Source organism: Uloborus diversus, chromosome 2, assembly GCF_026930045.1.
Source record: "Uloborus diversus isolate 005 chromosome 2, Udiv.v.3.1, whole genome shotgun sequence".
Taxonomy (NCBI): domain Eukaryota; kingdom Metazoa; phylum Arthropoda; class Arachnida; order Araneae; family Uloboridae; genus Uloborus; species Uloborus diversus.
This window is the reverse complement of record NC_072732.1, coordinates 160,036,856-160,059,069: the sequence shown is the minus strand read 5'-3', so window position 1 is coordinate 160,059,069 and position 22,214 is coordinate 160,036,856. Positions and strand designations below refer to the sequence as shown.

General features: G+C 31.6%; 1 protein-coding gene across 1 annotated transcript; it reads left to right on the top strand.

The window, feature by feature from the left end:
• The first annotated feature begins 16,184 nt into the window (after positions 1–16,184).
• LOC129216632 (uncharacterized) lies at positions 16,185–16,616 on the top strand. Its single transcript, XM_054850849.1, has one exon. It carries the CDS (start codon positions 16,185–16,187, stop codon positions 16,614–16,616), a length of 432 nt encoding a protein of 143 aa, XP_054706824.1.
• Positions 16,617–22,214: the final 5,598 nt, after the last annotated feature.

The window sequence follows — 22,214 nt, the reverse complement described above, 5'->3', positions numbered from 1 at the left end:
AAAAGGGACCTTTCTTGTAGAGGCAAATCTACTGGCATCCTATTTGTTGACTTCTGGTCTATCTTTTCCGTTAACGCAGTATAGTAAGCTTCGCATTATCTTACGTTGCTTTTCTGCATATATCCTATTAGCTGACAACTGTGTTACTGTGACGGAAAAAAAACTTCTTTAAGTCATTAAATCATTTCACAATGCATAGATGGTGATTTTCAGATACATTCAGAAATGAGAAACGTATTTGATTATTCACAAGTATTTTTCATTTTTACCCTATATTGCTCGCAAGTTTACGTCCTTTAACATTATGTCCTATGTTGACAAAAAATAAGAATTTTTTTTTGTGTCAGGTTAAAGATGTTACATTACAGTGGTTTTGCAAAACTTGTTATAGCCAATTCTTTAAACATAAATAAAACATCACCGAACTTAATTACCATTAATTACCAAATTTTACAGGCAGACATATCATAGGTGGTTTTCTTTTAGTAGTTTTGTATTGTTTACATAAACTGCATTTTTAATGACGAACAAGCGACATCAAAATAAATAGCAACAATGCATAACATAATATAGTTCTTTCTTAATAAAGTGCATGCGTAAAATAAAAACAGTGCAGTAGCTAAAAACATTTTTTTTAATTACAAGTGAAAATTTTATTTATTTGCGTATTAAATATATGCTGACTCAAAACGTTAATTGATACAATGAAGAAAAAAAACAGTATTTCCTTATATAGTCAACTTATAAAATATTGAAAATAGCTTTGAACACGGAATAACAATAAAGTCAATTCTTCATTTCAGCGATAAAAATCTTTTCCATTCAATTAATTAAAAGCTCTCAACATAAAAAAAAAACTGAAAGCAATTGAAGCGAGAGCTTCACATTTGGTAATAAATTAATTTATGCGCATTAAAAATTCATGATTTTACTTTGACATTTCAATTAAAAGACCATCCTTTAATTCGTGTTATACAAATAAAAGAAGCAGCTTTTGAGCTTTCTCTCCTTGATTCAGTTAAGTGAATCTTTACGATACTCTTATATCTTTTTTATGGAAACTTTCCCGTTGTAGCAAAACTTTTATTTAAAATTTTTTAGATCATGCTTTAATTAAGTATTTAAACTGAAACTTCAAACTGAAAATGAAGTTTAATTAGTTTTTAATTACTTTATTATTTTGCTACATAAAACTGTTAGGGATACACTACAAGAAAGATGCACAACAACTGGTATATCATTTTACAAATCCAACAATCGAGCAACATTTATATTTGCTTTGATTTTTGAACCCGATTGAAATATAAAGCTAGTTTCTTCTCAGAGCAAAAAAAAAAAAAAATGAATTTTTTGCTAACATCTTGGAATTTAAAGCTCCGTAATTTTATTTTCATCCTGAGTGTCTATAACGCTACTGATATTTACATTTCATTTGAAAATGCAAGTCACAAACACACACGCTCACACAAACATATTAACAGCAATGTACCCAAGTCAGAATAGAGCAATTTAAAACATAAACTAGTCTGAAGAACATTTGAAATGTAAAGCTTTGTTACATATATGTATGTATGTATGTATGTATGTATGTATGTATGTATGTATGTATGTATGTATGTATGTATGTATGTATGTATGTATGTATGTATGTATGTATGTATGTATGTATGTATGTATGTATGTATGTATGTATGTATGTATGTATGTATGTATGTATGTATGTATGTATGTATGTATGTATGTATGTATGTATGTATGTATGTATGTATGTATGTATGTATGTATGTATGTATGTATGTATGTATGTATGTATGTATGTATGTATGTATGTATGTATGTATGTATGTATGTATGTATGTATGTATGTATGTATGTATGTATGTATGTATGTATGTATGTATGTATGTATGTATGTATGTATGTATGTATGTATGTATGTATGTATGTATGTATGTATGTATGTATGTATGTATGTATGTATGTATGTATGTATGTATGTATGTATGCATGCATGCATGCATGCATGCTAAAACAACGTAATATAAATATCAGTAAAAACGCACTCAGAATATATTTTCGGTTTTTTCCCTCGTTTTCATTTTTTTATTTATTTATTTAAGGAAACTTTTTTAAGTATTCTGCAGAATCAATATTTATCAGTAACACTAATTTAGCATGCAATACTTTATTTTACGATGATTCTCCGATGAGTTCATAGCTTTCTTACAGTTTTAACGCAGCAAAGTCTTATTCTTAACGATACTTTGTTTGCTTTAAGATGCTGTAAACATTATGACAATGAAGAAACCGATATTATGAAAGAGTTTAGAAATCCTAATGATGTTTTATTGTTTTTCAGCTTCACATTAGGTAAATTGGGATTATAGGAAGGGTTTTTAGTGTTAAGGATAAATTGCTCAAAATATTGCTTTAGATTTTCAAATGGTTAAAGGAAACTGCTTTCACATATTGTTGACACTGTTTTAATACATAGGGGATAATACACATAAAGGATATATTGCAGCACAGTTGAGGCCGACATTTAAAAATCAGTTGCGAAAAATGCGAATTGATTTGATAAATATAAACATGACTGATTCACGGAGTTAGAAACGAAATTATTATAATAAAGACAGAAACAAGGGCAACCTTTAAGAAACGTTTTCAACTTTTTGCTGTAGCAAAATAAAACTCTAGAACTACTACTATTCGTCGGGGATTTCAATAACAAATTTTGTATGATAGCCAGAAATTTTTATTTTCCAGTTATAAGCAATACAAATGAAGCATTTTTAATCGTATATCGCAACATTTCAGTGTTTTAAAACTATGTTTGGTCAAAGTTGCATGGAATCTACCTTTTTTGGCGGTACCATACATTAGTGTCTGCCTCAAATGTACTTTACATAAAACAAGCCATTACATAAGGTTTGAAAGATTCATTGAAAAGTAAAATAATCAAACCAAATAAAAAGTAAGTCATTAAACAGCATGAAAATGTCATTAACATGTAAAATAATCATCCAAATTAAGATATTGTCATTGAAAACGATAAAGTTGAAGTCAGAACATGAAGAACGAGAACAATTTTTTTGTTTTTGCTAATAAAAACTAAATAGATTGCCAAGCACCATTCAAATTATTGTAGTATTTATCAAGAAAAATTACCAAATTTTATTTCAAAATAAAATCACCGAGTGAACGTTCAGAGCATGAATTCTGTGCTACAAAAATTAAGCATTAAAAAATACGTAACCACATAAATTCAAATAATTTTAACTTTCGAGGTCATGGTTGCATATTTCATGAGTATCGATATTCTTTTTATTGCAAATAATAATAAAACTACTAATAATTTACAAAACGGATAGAGTTACCCAGTCTGCTATTAATAGATTTGCAAGTGGTCATATCAAAAGCCTTTCTTTTGTTAAGGAGCAAAAATTATATTTAATGTGTCACAAATGCAACTTTGGAAACTGTCGCCCCAAACTGTCCTCTCCAGAACATCTGATGAACTGCGCGGGCCTTGTCAGGGAGGACATTTATTCTAGTCCTCTTCTGGTGTTTGACTTTTTGAAGGTTTTTGGACTCGTGAACCTGGTGTAGCCTAGCGGCTACATCAGGAGGAATAAGACAACAACAACAAAATGCTGAATTTTATGTAGCGAAATTTCTGGAACATGCAGTTTGTTTTAATGCTATAAATTTCCATAGCGGCACAATTGGAAGTGTCAATCTATTACTTTTTATGGGTTAATGAATGATAAACAAGACAATCTCTGTATGAGATAACCGGACTGTCAGCATATTGCATGTGCCAGCCCAGTTTAGAGACGATAACTTACGGCCTTATAGAAAACTAGTGTTCCTATACAAAGGGGAAGGTGACTTAAAGCTGGTAGGCCTTAGTATGACCCCCATGGTGTGTAAGCGGCAATGCATACATATGTCGTGTTTACATGAACATCTCCCGAGTTTTAATCAGTACCGGCGAAGCAGCAGTAAAGCGGCATGGCGCAACTAGGCTTAAATTTAAAAAAAAATTATACATTTCTAAAAAAATGAAGTTTTGTAACCACTGATTTGTCGAAGACCAGCTTATTAATATTATTATTATTATTTTTTATAATAATATTACGTTATTCTGACACCATCTACCTACAAACTACGATAGTCATTTCGTTTGTTTCTTTTTTAAATTTAAAGTCATAATTATTGAAATATAAAACGTGCCTTCGTGCAAAGCGGGTATAGGCTTTATTCATATATTTATTTATAATTTCTTGTTTCGTGTACTGACTTAAATTTATATATTTTAATAGGATGAGTACAACTTTAAAAAGTTATTTTTTAGGATGGCAATTAATTTTTCCATTAATTTAATGAGTTATTTATGTTTTATAAACAAATGTGCTGACTTTAAATTGGATAAGTAGATTTTTTTTACATATGTTTTTTATAATGACAGGTAGATAGTCAATTATTTTAATCATTTATAACTTTATATTTGATTGGCAAATGTATCAAATCACGATTAGTTGAGCTTACCCGTTTTGGGATCCATGGTAGGGCAAAGCAAATTCTTCAAATGTTTGTAAAGTTTGATAATAAATAAATATTGGGTTTGAAATAATGCAAAAATCACTTTTTATTTTTAAGTTCTAGAACCCTGCTAGGAAATAAAACCGAAGTTGGTGCGATAAAAATTAAAAAACTACAATTTTCGAGAGGTCTTCGAAAACCTACCCGCTTTGAGCCACCCTCCCTTATTTGAAACTTTTAGAAGAAATGTATCTCTATTTTATATAAAATTGTGATTGCTGGGGAAAAACAGTAAACAAGGGAACATTAGCTGATAGAAACAGCTTGATAGAAGTTGTCACTTACGTAGTTCAGCTATTTCAGCCCGTTGTATGAAGAAGTTAAAAATGTGTGTTTCGGTGAAGAAAAATACTTGTGCAAAATTGGACCTACAGTGGTTAGGCTTAGTAAAACTCAGCTGTGAAAATTTTGTTTGATTATTTTACAATATTGTTTTATAAACTTCAGTTCAAAATAAAGAAGTAATCAAATTTAGAAACTTAATTCTCTACACTTATTTAAAATTGTTTTAATCGATTTATCTGTATTTTCTATAAAAGCTTTGATGGTCAAAAAAAATTTCCCAGTAAAAGAGCATAATTCCTCATGACGATTTTCAATGGAAAACTTTTTATGCTAATTTCGAAATTTCTTCCATTAAATATTTACAGAAGTTATTTTGAACCTAAATTCCATAATGTTCTTTTAATACTTAAACGGGGAATCTTTCTTCTTCAGTTCCTTTCATATGTTTATCAGGAATCACCAGAAAGGAAAAACTCCCAAGAAATCTTTGTTAATGGATGTAAGTTCTTTTGGAGTCTGAACCATTACTTTGATGGATCACTTCAAAAAAATCCTGGCAATGGATCATTAATGCGAAGTAGGCGTATTTTACCAAAAACAAGAAAAGAAGGGCTGAAAATATAATCTCCACCATCGTCTTCCATAAAAGTACAGAACTAAAAGCGATTATTTGAAATTAATTGGAAACTGAGGATATTGGATTAATTTATTATTTTTAGATTATACTGCACCATGTTTTTTTTTTTTTTTTTTTTTTTTTGGATGCAAAGAAATAAAATATGGTATAAATAATGCATTATTTGATTTCTCTTCTTTAAAGAGAAAACTGAATTTAATTTGTTGTTTTCCAAAATGTCAAGTAGAGTATAGTGTTTAATTTACAAGTGTGTTTCATAGTAGAACGTTTGATAAATGTTTGCTAGTAGAAGCGTGTTAAAAGATTTGTATATACTGCTAGCGGAAAAATGTTTCTGAAATTTTTACTACATTCAGTTTGTTGTGTCCTAGCTCATAAAGTTAAGCGTAGTCTTAATTTTACTTGTACAGTTCATAGCAAACTAACTATTTGCCTTAACTCCATGGGAGAAAAGATAAATTATTTTCGGATCATGTTTCGTTCGTCATGTGTACATTTATGAATATAACTATGTACATATGCATGCAAGGTGTGTCTGTGTTGAGTTCCTCATCAGCACATATTTGCAGTAAAGCACATGCAAGATACAAGTTTTTTTTAAATAAAGGCTGTTTATTACAGTTTTTTATTTTTAATACAGTTAATTATCACAATTGATGTGCCAGTTCTTTGATACAGGATAAAAATATAATCTGCAATCCTGCTTGTTCCATACATAGTACGATTTCTTTCTACGGGGTTATATCAAACACTGTTCAACAAATGCCGATGTCAAAAACACTAAAAAAATTAACACACATTTTTGTTTGCCGCAGTGTAAACCATTGACACTGTGATATTCCAAAATGTATGGAACGAGTTGGATCAGATCAGATCGGAGGTTTCAAACCTATGGTCCTCGAACAGATTTTGTCTGGCCCACAGGAAGCTCACAAACGGAAAAAGTCTTTTTTTATATATAAATATCTTTCTTTTAAATCATTTTTAAAGAAAATTAATCCCAGAAAATCTCAGAAACGAAACCACACTGAACGCTTACTTAAAAATAAAAAAAAAAAAAAAAAAAAACATGGGTGTATAGGAGGAAGGGGGAAACTAGAACATCAGTTGGATTACTGGCCTGCCTAACCTCGAGAAATTTGCAATGTAACCCTTGAGCAAAAAAAAATATGTATATTGAAGACTTCTGGGTTAGATGATGTCGCTCCAACATTGAGCATTTATAAATGGACATTTTTTAATGTGCTCACTCATTGCAATTTAAAGCAATGTGAAGTAAAGGGATGTAAGTACCAAAGTTAAAAATTTTAATATAATCTGTACAAATGGTAGGTGAACCACATCTCTCTTTCGGGGCAAGTAGCCCTGATAGGTGGAGCACTTCGGCATGATTTTAAAAAAAAACTTTTGAATGAAAGCCTACCGGAATTTTAAACGTGTTTTTCTCAAAACTTGTCAAGTCCACTAATATTACTTTGCTTCTCACTGCCGCATTTGTGTAATCTAACTTACTGCAAAAAAAAAAAAACTTTGCCTATTTCTCTTTAAATTCATGAATTATTATTTTAATATGTGTAACAGTTCCGAAAATGTGATTTTTTGAAATCGGGTACACACTGTACACAGTCAAATACAGAGTTCAAAAATAGTTTCATTACTCGACTGCTTATAAACAATAATAGAAGAATATTCTTAACTTGTAACACCTTGCTTGTAAAAAGCAGGAAATAAAATCCGATTCTTATGTATGAGCTGCTTTACTTTCATGTGCTGCAAATGGATTATTTTTGTGCGGCATTCACCGTGAATTCACTCCCTCAGATTGCATGCATAACAACGGGCTTGCCTCCCCGCTCCAGGAATCTAGTTTCTACATTAAGCATAATGACTATAACTAACCTAAAACTCGCCATTTCTGAGGATTGGGAGTCTCTACATTTAATGAGGTCTCGTCCTCTTAATAGTGGTTTTCACATAATTGACAAACTCTGCTAAGCCTAGAAACATGAAGAGATCGCTATGTGTCGGCAGAGTGCGGATTTAACTTAACTCGCAATTGTTTAAGGGAAGAATCCTCAAAGGATTTGTCGCTGAAATCTTTTCTTTTGAGGTGTAGCTCAATATGAACTAAAATGTGATAGAAGGGTGTGAATTCAACAAACGTTTTTTCAAGACATTTATGCGTAAAAAATGTATTTGTTTCAGATGAAATCAAAATTTTGCAACTAATTATCTGTAGCCAGGTTTTGGAACAATATTCCTATTTTTATAAAGATAATCTTTTTTTTTTTTTTTTGAGCAATCACATTGCTAATTGTTCTCATTTGACTGTTTTTTCTTTTTTTTTGGCGTCCTTTGATTTTATTTCCTCCCACCTCCCTCTGCTGCACCACCGTCGACCGGCCCCTCCCAATGACCCAAAGCGAGCAAAGTCTCTAGGTTGCGTCCATATCCAATATACACGCGCATACACACACGACTACACATACACATACACACACACAACTACACACTCACAAAACTACACACACGTACACACACACATACCCACACACTCGAGCTTTTACACAGAAACATACACACACGCCTAAACACACACACTCATGATTGCGAAAAACATAATTTGAATTCCAAATGTCAAAATTCAAATTTTTTTTCTTCTTTCAACTTGAGAAATTCCACAGTTTTCTCTGTGGTTTTAAAAGTTATAGTTTTTGCTTAGGTTTTAGTGTTATTTTCTTCTTTGAGATTTTTAGTCATATTTCTTATACAATTATTCATAGGATGTGAACAGCCTTTTAGACAGGTCACTAGTATTATAAATCAAGGAATGTTTTTTCCAATCTTCAAGTAACAAAAAAAGAAAGGTAAGAGTTTGATCCAATAAAAGTTACATTTTTCTTTCGCCAAGATTCATGTATTTTGACGCTAAAGAACTACAAACCAGGACAGATATCTACCCCAGTTAAACTGGGTTTTCAGAGCTTTTAACCAGGTATTCCGCCCTTTAAGATGTTCAAATAGTATTTTATTCAACTAACCGTGGATAAAGTTGAATTTTATCTTCACCATTCTCCCTTTTGCATGAAATAACAAAACAAATCAAGTACTTATTATGAGTCATTCCTCAACTTTCAAAACGATTTTATGCCCAAAACTCTCATGGGGGGGGGTAAATATTCACCCCCAAACGTAGTTTACAGGTTTAAAAAAAAAGTTTGTAATTCTAGAGCTAATAAATAAGGTTACTGCAAATATATATATATATATATATATATATATATATATATATATATATATATATATATATATATATATATATATATATATATATATATATATATATATATATATATATTAGTTTAATAAAATACACATTCATGTTCAGCTTAGTTTGTATTTTGTTCTATTATTCAAAAGGAAGTAAAATATGTGTTATAATGATTATTAACTTATTAAAAACTCATAATTTTAAAGATATGTTCTGGATAAAATTACAGTTTTTTAAACGCATTTACCTCGCTTTTAAACTTTTTTTCAAAAATGGAAAATTTCGCGAGTTTTGTTTTCAATTTCCTCCAATCCTTTACATTGAACGAACATAATGACTTGAAGTGAAGAACAGCCCACTTCCGCGTTTCAAAAGTTAAGCGTCCTTTGTTTTAAAACTCTTATCTCTGAAGCAAAATAGATTCTTAACGGTTTGGAGAGAAAAATTCCATGACATTTTTACCGTCTGTTACGCACATTTTCTCCGTAAACAACACAAGAAGCAAAACTCTGAAAAGATCCGCCATGTCGAAGCGTCTTTGTCGCCAGAATTTTAACTTATACAAAAGCCAGAATTATCTCCCACTGCAAGTTATTCATTAGGACGATTTTAAGACTTTTAGACGTTGTTTGAAAGGGATGTTAATTAGCAAAGGCTGCGTACAAAAGATTCTCCTTTCATGCCATTTTGCAGGCTGAAATTATTTTGAATAAATTTATCTACTTCTTTGTCAAGTATTCAAGTGTTGCCTTTAATGTAAGGATTATTTCTCAATACAACTTAAAAGCAAGAACGCAAAGTTTGGAAGACTATAAGACTGTAATACATTTTAATTATTTATTATTACAATATTTATAAATATATATTTGATGTTTATTAAATCAGCTCCTCTAGTTGCAACGCCCGTTCTTTTGTCTACAGTTTATTGTTTTCAATTAAATTAAACAAGGGTTTGACAACTAGTCATTTATTAAATAATTCGTTAAATTTGACATTCACATTAAAAATATTTTCTTCAATTTTGAAAAGTAAATGAGTAAATAAATAACGGACACAGATGATACAGGCGTCCCTCGCATAACACGGTACTTCTACAACACAGTTTCGATATAAAACGGTACAAAACTTTGATTCATAAGTACACGGTTTTGATGTAACACGAATTTTAAAGGAAATAATTCAATTTTTGTCCAATACACTGTTAAAAATGTATGATAACAACTGTAATAAGTTTTTACTTTGTTTTTATTAAACTTTTACGCAAAATTCTCACTTGGGCTCAAAAGTGTGGTTTCCCCGTATAACACTAACTTTCAACTTTTAAATACATACTTGATTTTTTTCATCAGTGTTCTAAAAGCAAAAAGGTAAATATTATTTTATTTCCAATGCATTGAAGAAAATTCGCAACTCCAGAGCTCGAAGAAGCTACCTTGCGGTGATTTACAAAACTGCCAAAAAAACTAAAAGATTGCGTTCCACGTGTTCATTTTGGGCAAAACAAAGTTTGTTATGAGCATTTTTTTTATTTGCGTAATTCATCATTTGGAATCGTCATTAGCAACAGCGTAACATCAAAAATATCTGATATAAACTGTGAGTACACATTTTATTTATCTTGTTCTGAGTGAATTTGAATAAATATCAGTTTCTCAATTCGATGAAAAAAAGCGGACTTAACAACATTGACTGGATAGTGGACACCATGCTGAAAAAATACTGCTTTTTCTTAACCTAATTCCACATAAATGATTTAAATAACCTTGTTACTATAGCATCCAACTGAAATGGACAGAATGCAAATAAATTTTCTTGTAAATATTAATCGCAGAACAGATTGAAAAATCCAGAAAGAACGTTAAGAATTTGAACAATAAAAAATAAAGGCTTGGAACTTTTATCACTAAAATATCGCGCCTGTCATTATCGGTGGAAGAGTTTCGCCAAAAATCTGTTTATAGGGTTATGGTTTTAGTATTGTGTGAAAGATTAATGTATCTTGACAAGATTTCGCATATCAGTTAAATCATTTCCATGACGAATGAATTAAATGCATAATGATTTCTTTTGATATTCAATCATATAGTCATAGAAATATATTATCTAGGGTTGTAATCTTGGCAGTCTGTCACGTAAATGCACTATGTGACACAAATGTCAACAAATCCCGGAAATATCACAAAAATGCCAACAAATGCCGGAAATGTCACGAAACTGGACATAGTATGTACTAATGTATAGAAAAAACAGTACAAAATGAAAATGCTGTTCGAAGCGAACCAAAAATTTATGAATACCGAATTCAACATCGTGAAAATGACTGCTTCAGAACAATTTACTGTGTGTTCTGCATTAATTTTTTTACTTTCGTAATACTTTTTGATTTCTCATCTCTTTCTACATGGGTCAGAATAACCAAAAGACTTTGAAAAATCTTTTCAAATGAATAAAGAACAAAAAATCATACATGCGAACAAAAATGTCTGTCATTTCCTAAGTTTAGAAGCAATTTAAACGTTACGGCGTGTGTTTTAGTTTTTTCATCCGCCATTAGACAGTGACTGCAGCTTCCCCTATAGTTTGTTGGAGTTGCGAATAACATTAGGATTAAACATAAGTTAATTTGGCAAACGATAAACGAAAAATGTATTCGAAACAAAATATGAAATAAAATAAATAGAATGATTCTATTTATTTCATTTTGAATTTTGTTTCGTTGTTGTTGCTTAGACGAACTTTATTGCTATAGAAAAGCGCAGATATTTTTTTCTTATTCGCATCTCCAGAGCTCGAATACGCTCCTTGGGGTGGTTAACAATACAACTGAAAAAGGTAAAACTTTTCGTTCCACGTGTTTTCTTTGGGGTAAATTACAGGCTTCAGACAGTTTGTGATGTAATGTAATTTCAAAGAAACAAAAAAGAAAGCTTCCCACAAACAAGACGAAAAATTACTGTCAGTCACTAAGCTTCAGAGTAAATTTTAAGTTACGGCATTTGTTTGTTTTACCTTTTTCGTCCGCCATTAGACATTGGCTACATCGCCCCCTATAGTTTATCGGAGTTGCGAATAGAATGCGTTTTGTTCTTAATTCAGAAAGAAAAGTGGATTGAGTTTCTTCTTGTTGTGCATATCAGTTTTAATTAAAGGTATGTAAAATGATTATATGTTCTATTGAGCCGAAATTTCATCTATTATAAAATTTGCACCTTATGAATTGGTTTCGATATAACACGGTATACATTCCTTGATTTACATTATTTCAAGGTCTCGTATAACACGGTTTCGATATAACACGGTACACATTGACATGATTAATGATATGTACGTGATTAAGTAGGCAAAAAAAATGAGAAAAAAATTATATAAAAGCCTTGCATAACACGGTTTCGATACTACACGGAACGTATTAACTGTGTGATACGAGGGATCCCCTGTATATATCATTTTAGTTTGTAAAATATAGTTCTTTATTTGATATTAAAGAGTCCATTAGATCAAAATAAAATTTGAAGAACATAATACAAATCTGCAAGCCTTTTGTTTAGTGCTGCTATCCTTATTACATTTAATATGAGTTCTTGTATAAACGATCAGAATTTTTTGTTTCAACTACTTATTAGTAAGAATGTTTTTATAGAAGAGCACATCAGTCACTTTTATATTACTTCTGCTAAGACAAATGAAAAGTTGAACATTATTTTGAAGTCTTACCATGTAAGGCCCTGGAATCATTGCTTTAATCCCTTTAGCTATTTCCATTCAAAATTTAACTCGAATTGTAATGTTGTCTACTACTGTGTTCGTATCTTCTAAATAAATGTATCAAGACGCTGAAAATGTTAATGTTTATATAAACGTGTAAACAGAACACGCATGGTTTATTAGTTTATAAAAGAACAAGTTTGTTAACTATCTATTTTTAAAAATCGTATTTATTTATTTATTTATTTATTTTGTTTTTTAAAACTTATCAGCATCAAAGTAATATTTAGCCGTGAGCAAGCAAATGGCAGTATTTTCAGGAATGAGTTTTGATGATATTTGAAGAAACGCGTTTTGGATTCAATTCTAGCAATAGGGAAATTTTGGAGTTAGGCGTTTTTTTTATTTTTGTTTCCACTTTTTTGCACTTTTTTTCCACGGAAACCGAATAAGTAAGTTTGTACGATAAAGCTAATGTACAATAGATGACAAAAATTAAAGTTGAAATTTAAAAAAAAATGGAAAAAAATTAAAAATGAAGATTTCCTTACCTTCCCACGGCACACGGCAGTATTATTCGTTAATCCCTTGCGCTTACTATATTTGACAAATATGAGATAATGGATCTTTGGAAATATCCATATTAAGTCCATTTGTTTTGATAGTAGTTAACATCTTTCTCCTTTTTTCCCTCGCACCTTATACTTCATAAAGCCGCACTCCTTTCAGGCTCCATTTAATTCGATGAAAGAAAGAGTTTTATTAAGTGCAGTTATGTAAATAAGCAGCGTGAGGCAATGAATTTATATCAGCTGTGAAAACAATGGATGCAACGATGGGGGGGGGGATAATCATGCTGTGTAGCAGCACCTATCCGTACTACTAGTACTATCTCTTGCTTCAAAACAGACGTGAGGTTTACCTACCACTTGCACTGATTATCTTCATATGTTTAGTTTTAGACCTTACATTCCTTTACTTCTCCTTGCCTTAATTCAAAGTACCATTTTTTTAAAAGAAATTATTTGTTAGCATTTACTGACCAGTTGTTCCAAATAGCACAGATAGCTTAATCAGGCCTTCAACAGACGGTGATAGACCTTGAAGTACAAGATCACGATTTTTTGAAAATTCTGTGCGGCATATATTACCATTCCTCTTTGTGATTCAATAAATCGACTATTACAGTTTAATTTTTACCAATCCCGTCCATTTTAAGGAACTGTCTGAATCTCAATAGTTTCTGCTGCTATTTATTGGGCAAGAAATGAAATTTTCTGGTACGCTCCTTTAACTAAAATCGACTGATGGCGAAGAACTAAAAAATCGAGAATGTGCTTTTATGGAAAAAAAAAAAAAATGTGGAACAGAAAAAGTCTTTTCCGGGAGAAATCACTGTCATCATTCCATATTAAATTAATCAAAAGCATTTTTGGTCCAGGATACAGTTTTTTATGAAATTTATGGTATTATGTTGTATTTACCAAACGGTCAAAACCCATATGATAAGAGATATTTCTTATATACTTGTCTATTGAATTGATATTTCAAAATTGTGCTGATATTAAGATAGAAAATGGTCTACTTTTTTTCATAGGTGTTAACCTGACATGAAAAAACATGACTGCAAGAGCATTACGATTTTTTTAAAGAAATTTTAATCCTTGAATTCATGAAAACTGCGATTTAAAATGTATGTATATTTTCTTACACCTGCACTAAATTTCGTAACGCGTTTTTTACTCGTTGTTTATTATTATTGTCTTAAAAATGGGTTCTGTATAATTTTAGATGTATATAGGTTTTTATTGATATATATATATGCGGTACATAACACTCGAAATGGTCAGGATCAGGTCGACTATAGTAGATTATTGAAATATTTCTCACAAATTAATTTTTTAATTTCCCTCCATCAGAAGAAAACAGGAACTAATTCACTTTCAAGTAACTAGCTAAACAATCAGTTTGATTAATAATTTTTTTTACATTAAATATATTAATGACAGTTAAATCGTGCCAAATAGTATTAGTCGTTAGCCAAGAAATCACGCAAATGTCTAATTGACTATTTTATAAGATTTTTATCTGTATATTAAATGATTTATGAAATTGAAAATAGCAGCTGTATCTTTAACTTTTAAAACGCAGAACCCATAATTTTCACCAAACTTTCTAAATAAATTTTCAACACGGCCCTTCAAACATTTTATTTGTTTTCTATTCACTTAATACGGAAAAGATTATTCAAAGTAATATCTTTATCAGAATACCATTCACTTTCATCCCGAAAAAAGTTCCCTACTATCCATCACATCATTCAAAAAAGGGGTTTGGATCATGGATAATATATTGATATTCCACGTACTTCTTCCTCTCTCTGGAAAGAGTCCCCTCTCGTGTGTGGTACCATTCTGACAGTTTCTGATCGATGTCCTGCACCTCCTGAGGGCTTTTGCCTTTCGCCGAGCTCTGCAATTGTCTTAGTGGGAAAGTTTAGAACGTGTGCATTTTATTCTCAGATTGATAAACAATTTAGTTGATGTCCAGTCATAAAAGTGCCACGTATAAGTCATGTATTTTATTCAAAACTAGTGGTAACCGCACGGCTTCTCCCGTAGTAGAAAATTAAAAGGTTTGGTTCGCCTGTATATTTACAAATAATGGATGATGAATTTCTCGCCAATTTACTGTGTTCATTTGCTCGCCCATGTTATGGAAATTCGCTCGTACATGTTATGATAATTTACTTGTTCTTTTTATGCTAATTTGCTCGATGAAATTTTCTTAACCTTTTACCTGCCGATGTTCCCAAATGGAAACATTTTTTTTTTTTTTTTGTGAATATTTTTAGTAACCTAATTCTTTGTTTAGACTTGCCATGTTTTGAATATGAATTTATTTAAGGTGTTCTTAATTTTTAAAAAACGTTTAACCTTTATCTTGGAATTAAAGTCAAATTTACTGATTTTCTGAACTTAGAATTTGTCTAAGTTTCTCTGTCTCTGCTTTTAAAGAAAAATAATGTAAAAGATATTTTATTGGCGTTATTTAGTAGCCTGAGGACACATATTTTATTTCAATTTAACAAAATGTTTACAATAATTATTTCTTGTGAGTTATTTCTGTAAGAATAGACACGTTTCCATTTGGGAACATCGGCGTTTAGAGTATAGTATTTCAGGGGGACTTCCGTCAATCGCGGAATTTGAGTGTGATTCTTCTTTATTTCAGATATTTTGTTGTGGAAGATCTGTTTTGTGTTAAATACACGCGTTCGGTTCTTTCATTCACGAACGAACATCTGTTATCAATCAGCTTGTCCTTCACATTACTATTCTACTGTAAATATGACATTCACACCCGCCCTCTCTATCATAAGGAATCGCGTTTTCGGGGTTGGAATTCTTCTTTTCTACCGTATTCACTTTCTAGGAATTGTACGTGTTTCACCCTTTTAAAATGTATCTCGTGACTGATAAGTAGGTAAAGATAAGGGCCTTTTATGAACTTCGACCAGTCTCATTTCATCATTTCATTTCACTACTCGGGTCACGTGCGTTCTGTTTCTTTTACCGAGTCTCATACGTACCAACGATTGTGTTTTTAGACTCAAAATAATGTAGTTTTAATCTATTTAGTGTTTTTGAATTATCATTCCGTATAAACAGCCATCTCGAGATGCCTCGCAAGTTTTTAGCGTTAGAAGCTGCGTTAGACTTTTTCCACAGCTTATCCGACAGGGAACTTGATGACGAACACGACAATGATCTTTGTATTTTGCCACCAGATGAAGACGCGAATCTGAGTGATGAAGAACACATAAACGATGAAACCTTAAATGAAGTTCATCCTCAAGATGTCTGTGGCCAGGTTGACTTGATGCTTAGCGATGAAGATAGAGATTCAAATAGTTCAGATGACCAGCTTCACGATTTAGGAGATCAAAAAGGAAGCACAACCTCCTGCTCGGCTCAAAAAGCAAAGAAGACTCCAAAAGGAAAGAAGCGGAAGCAAGAATCCTATCCCAGGTGGAAAAAAGATGCTAAGTTTGAAGAAAATCTTCCGGGAAAAAAATTAGAAAAATTGACTGAAAAATTCGACGAGCTTTAGGTAATGGATCCTCTGCAGTTATTTTTCAAATTATTTCCTTTGGGTTATATGCAACATCTAGCTGATATGACTACGTTATATGCTGTGCAAAAGGGAGAGACTATAACTGTGACCAGTAAGGATATTCTGCAGGATATTCTTTGGCCTGCTTATTTAAAGTGGATATCACGCCCACATTCAGAGGACTTGCATTGGAGTACAACCGAGGACACGTCTGTTCAACTAGTCTCGAAGACAATGAGCAGGTCTCACTTTCGTCAACTAAAAAAATATTTTCATCTAACCACCTATATATATATATATATATATATATATATATATATATATATATATATATATATATATATATATATATATATATATATATATATTAGGGTGGTCCTTATTTTTGAAGTTGTAGATATTTTACGCGATGCCCCCTCAATTTGTTCCATTATACAAATAAATAATTCTTGCAAAATTTTAAGTTAATCCATGAATATTATTCCGTGCCCCTAGGGTCCCCTTTTTTGAGTTTCGAAGAAAAAATTGCGGATTTTCTCATTTTTATATAAAAAACTATTATGTTTCATATTTAAAATAATTTTGAACATCAATAGATGTTGCTTCTTCCAGACCAACCCATCTCTCTCTTTCGTTCTGTAAAATTTTACATGTTACAGAAGGCACATGTACATTGTACAAACAATAGCCTTGGGTCAGGCATACCGCTATTCTGCGCTGGTTTCCAACCAAGGCGGCAGTGGAATATTTCTTTTCACCGAGATAGACACAAGGGATTTTAAAGGCCGTTAACGAATGGCCTAGGTCATTAATGAATGATCTTTGAGAACAACAAATTGCCTTCTCCGGACTATGGGGGCGTTGATTTACAAATTATCCTGTGTATGTAATAGGTGTGGCAAATTGGGTCGCTAGGTTTCAGTGCTGTAAATATCAGTTATGGCAATTGTATTTTGATTCGAAGTTCTTTACTTACAAATAAACTTAAATTTTTATGCCATTTTTAAAACTTAAAATATAAGTTTTGAAAAACCCTCAATTACTCTAACATAAAAAATATACTATATTTTTTTATATCCAAAATATTAATTTAAATTCAGATCGGAATAATGTAAAAATCTATATTTTAAATTAATTTTCTTCTATTTCAGTACATAGTCCTTTATTACCATAAAATTCTTCTTGCAATTCACAAGTTTTAGGTATCGAAATTGGTATCTCTCCTAACCATTTGAACATTGTTTTTCTATATCTTGTCTACCACAACTCAAAATAGCTTGACAACTATTGATATCTGCTCGCCTTTCATCGCTGTTTGGCAAATGCCATATAAAGGACAAAGATGCTGTTCATTTATTAACAGCGGTACATTTATTACATGCAGTATGTTTAAATCCAAATGACCTTGTGATCAATCGTACATCCCTTAAGAGAGCAGGAGAAAACCTTCGAGAGGTAAATCAAATTTCATGAATTTAAATATATATTTTTTAGTTATTTACTGTCGTACAAAGCTACATCCAGATGTGATTGGAAAAAACCGCCTACAGGCATACCGTGATAGCTTCAACGGTCCCAATGTTGAACAGCTGCTCGGAATTCCTGATATATTTCTTCAGCTGTATATATCTTAGATGATTGCTCTTTATTACTAGCTGTTGAAGCTGTAGTGTTTGATACAACGGCTTGCAATACCGACCGTATAAATTGTACAAGCAATTTTTTAAAGCAAATGCTGAACGGTGATATATTACATTTGGATTGTCATCATCATGCACTTGAAACCATACTGAAGAGTGTGTGTTCAAAGAAGTTCTTGCCTTTCATAGTTATGGACCCGATATTCCATTATTTAAGCGCTTCAACATTTTGTGGAAATATTCCTATCATTCAGAACTTAAATTTTAATCAAGTACACATGCCACGTGAATTCTAAAAGACGAAGTTGATGACATAGTATTGTTCGTTAAAAGCGAAATTGAGAAAGATCAGAGAATTCTCATAACTTGTAATAGTATTTCCTGGTGACGTCCGTCCTACAGGGATATGTTTTCCGCAACCTGAAGCTTATCCCTGGGCCAGATGGGTGGCAAAATGAATTTATTGTATAATATTTATATATTTAGGAAGCAATTTTAATTGACCTTACATGAAGAGGAAGTCCGTTAATACTGTTTACAATGCTGTTTAATATAGCTGATTGTTTGTACATTTAACAAAAGAACTACTTTGATTTTAAATTGGCCTCGATTTTAAAATATCAAACTTTTTATTCTTTTTTTTCCGTGAGCAAGGCATTTTTTTTTTAATTTATGAGTAAAATAATTGGGACTTATTTTCAGTAAGTTAAATGACTTACTGGATTTACTGGTTGGAATGACTGAGTTGGTGGTGTATTTCATGTTTAATGGGAACTTAGCTGGGACATTGTTTACAAAACAAAGTTACGTAAAACAAAAAAACAGAAGGTTTCAAAATTGAAAAATATTTGCGTTCAAAAGTTTCGTTTTCTGGAGAATGACCCCCTCCACACACACACACACACATATATATATATATATATATATATATATATATGTGTGTGTGTGTGTGTGTGTTCGCTGTGTTGTAGATTTATTTTCAATGGTGCTATTCAAAAAAGATTTTTAAAAAAATAACATTCTAACTAATTTATCAGGAAACATTCAAAAGAAAAAAAAATAGGAAAAAAAAGAAACAGAATGAGAGAGTAAGTAAATGACAAAAACTTTACTCATTAGCAAAGCAAATGCTTTTACGTGCAGATGAATTAATGAGGTAGTAAAGTAGAGCGTAACTAAGACAAATTACATGAACCTTAAAAAAATTCTAATCTTAAGAGAAATGTGTTCCAAAAAACGCCTCTCTATAATTAAGAAGTCTCACAATGAATGGCTAAGTTGACTAAAAAATTGAAATGGAGACGCACGGAGGAATAGGAATATATGAGAATTAGTGAATGAATTGTTTTTAAGCCTAGGTGTTAAATGATTTCCTCAAATACTCTTAATGATGATCTACAAATTACAGATCTGGGAAAGAATGGCAAAGTAAGTTGGCTTCTTTCCTTCTGAAAAAAAAAAGTTTCTTATTTTTCTGCTGAAAGGAAAAAAAAAAGAGAATTAAGATTGTAGTTAGGGACTTTAGTTTGCATTACATGCAGGGGCATTATTGATTTACTACCGATTTTAGCAAAATACTTTGGTATTAATGTAAATTAAGGACAAAAAAAGTTAATGGAATGTGACATAGTTGTAATCTATATAACAAAAGCAGTGAATAAATTACATGAATCTCGTAAAACCAATGAACAAATTAGACAAATTTCATAGCAAAAATGAAAATTGTTCTATTTTCACGAAAACGGTGAGACGAAGAAAATTGCATTAGTTTCAGAGCCAATGATAGAAATAAATGGTTAAATTTTACGAAAAAAATAAAGTCTGTTACTGAAAACGATAACAATAAGTATTCAACATCAGCAGCGAAAAGTATTAGCTCTGCCTAAATATAAATAGACTGCATTTATACTCCCCTCCCCCCCCCAAAAAAATACAAATAACAATAGCAAACAACTAAATTCCTTACAAATTGGCAAAATCTTTGCAGCCAGGTGATTCGGGGTTTCACGGAACCCCTTGATGACTTTTCATCCTCAAGCTCACATTTCCTTGCATTGAAAAATCGGTTCCTTGAAACCCAAAAACACGCATATTCGCTCAGTTTGCTAATGTGTGCTGCATTACGTTGTTTACTACTTCTACATTGTTGCAGAAAGATTTTTTAACATTTAATATTTTAATTTCTGTTCAATTGTAACAGTGTAACTACAAATGATTGCCACTGATATACTGAGCCCAGTGATGACTCAGTATTTCCAGCAGTTGGAGTGTCTTCCCAAAATTTATTTTTATTCAAGTGTTCTTTTTTTAAATTTCAGTGTATTTTTAATCTGAACTCGCAAACAAATGGAAGGGGATTATGTGCAAGATGATGACATTGACATGTGAGGCAGTGAGAAGTAAAGGGATGTAAGAACTTTTTAAAGTTTTTTATAAAACGCGGTTAAAGTTAAGATCCTAGGTAGTTTTTTGTTGATTTTTTTTTCCTAAATCGTGCTGTAGAGCAGCTACTACTAGAGCTCTTGCCCCAAAACAGAGAAGTGGTTCTCCTATTATTTGTACTGGTTATCTTCTCCAAAATTTTAATTTTGGCACATGCATCCCTTTGCTTATCAATGCCTCATATGGAAAACGAACGATGAATAGGAAAGAAAGCTTTTCTTTTAATTGGATTTTTTTTTGGGAGGAGGGGGGGGGTGCAGAGGTAAATGAAAATTTTCGACATTTTTAGTTGAGAAAATATAAACTCAGTAATAATCAAGATTAGTTTGCTGCAATATTCTGCATTTAGGGCCTGATTAAACTTTTGTTCAGTTGGATCGATGTCTATCTAACATTAAAACTATCTAACGAGAAATTTCCATCTGGGTGGGGCTAAGGAAATTACTGGCTTTGCTATTGGTAGGTGTAATTCATTGTATTCGAATCAACTGAATTTTGTTAGAGTTGAATGTGCCCCTTTTTCTATAGTATAATGAGTCGCATTTAGTTTTGGTGAAAATGTCAGGAAAACTTTCATAATTTTGCGGTCATAAGGCGCAGTGGCTACTTTGAAGTTAATTACACTGAAAATCTATAAAAACTTTTTAAACACGTTTTAAGCTCTTTTTTGTAACCCGGAAACTTATCTTGTTTTTCGGAGAACTTTGAAGCATTATTTGGAGTAGTTTTTAAAACACCTCTAAGAACACTTATTTGGTTCAGCACAATTTTCAATACTTTTAAAAACGCATTTGAGAACATGTCTTTTCTTTTAGAATACTTTGTATCATCGTTTGGGGACTTTTTGTACAGCACTCATTGATAACTCATTTGAATATTTCAGTAGTTACTGCTAATAATTTTGCAGCAATCTCGCAGACAAATGTTAACCACCGCAGGGTTAAGGATAGTCCTAGACCAGGGACGGCTGTGCTTTTTGGCGGTATTCGTGAAGCCACACGACAGTGATTCATTGCAATAAAATTTCTAATAGTTTCAAAAGAGTCTATAAACTGGGAGTTAAAATAAGCTTTTAAGTTTATATCTGTATGTACTAGTTTTCAAAAGGATTTCTATTCCAAAGTACCACGTAGGCCCTTTTTCCTAGTATTCATTTCATAGTGTGTTGACAACTTGTTATTTATGTTATTTTTATTGTATTTTATATTTTATGTTAAAATTTTAAAATGTTCAAAATTCTGTATCCTGCTATTTGTATTCTGTATTATGTTATTTGTATTCTGTATTCTGTTACTGTTTTCTAAATTCCCTGTTCTGTTACTTTGGAATAAAATAAAAAAGTTTGAAACTTCCCAAGGGTCCCGAATCTGGGCAAGTCACTACTGTTATAGGAACAGGGGACCCTCGGGTGTGATGTGATGTATGTACTAGTTTAAAGGATTAAATTTCACTAATGTCCTGATCGGGACCCATTCAGAGTAAATTTATATCCATCTTAGTTTTAATGAAGAAG

Bases quoted from the DNA above. Each gene is read 5' to 3' on its own strand.
- LOC129216632 (XM_054850849.1), top strand. From the start codon at position 16,185: ATGCCTCGCAAGTTTTTAGCGTTAGAAGCTGCGTTAGACTTTTTCCAC.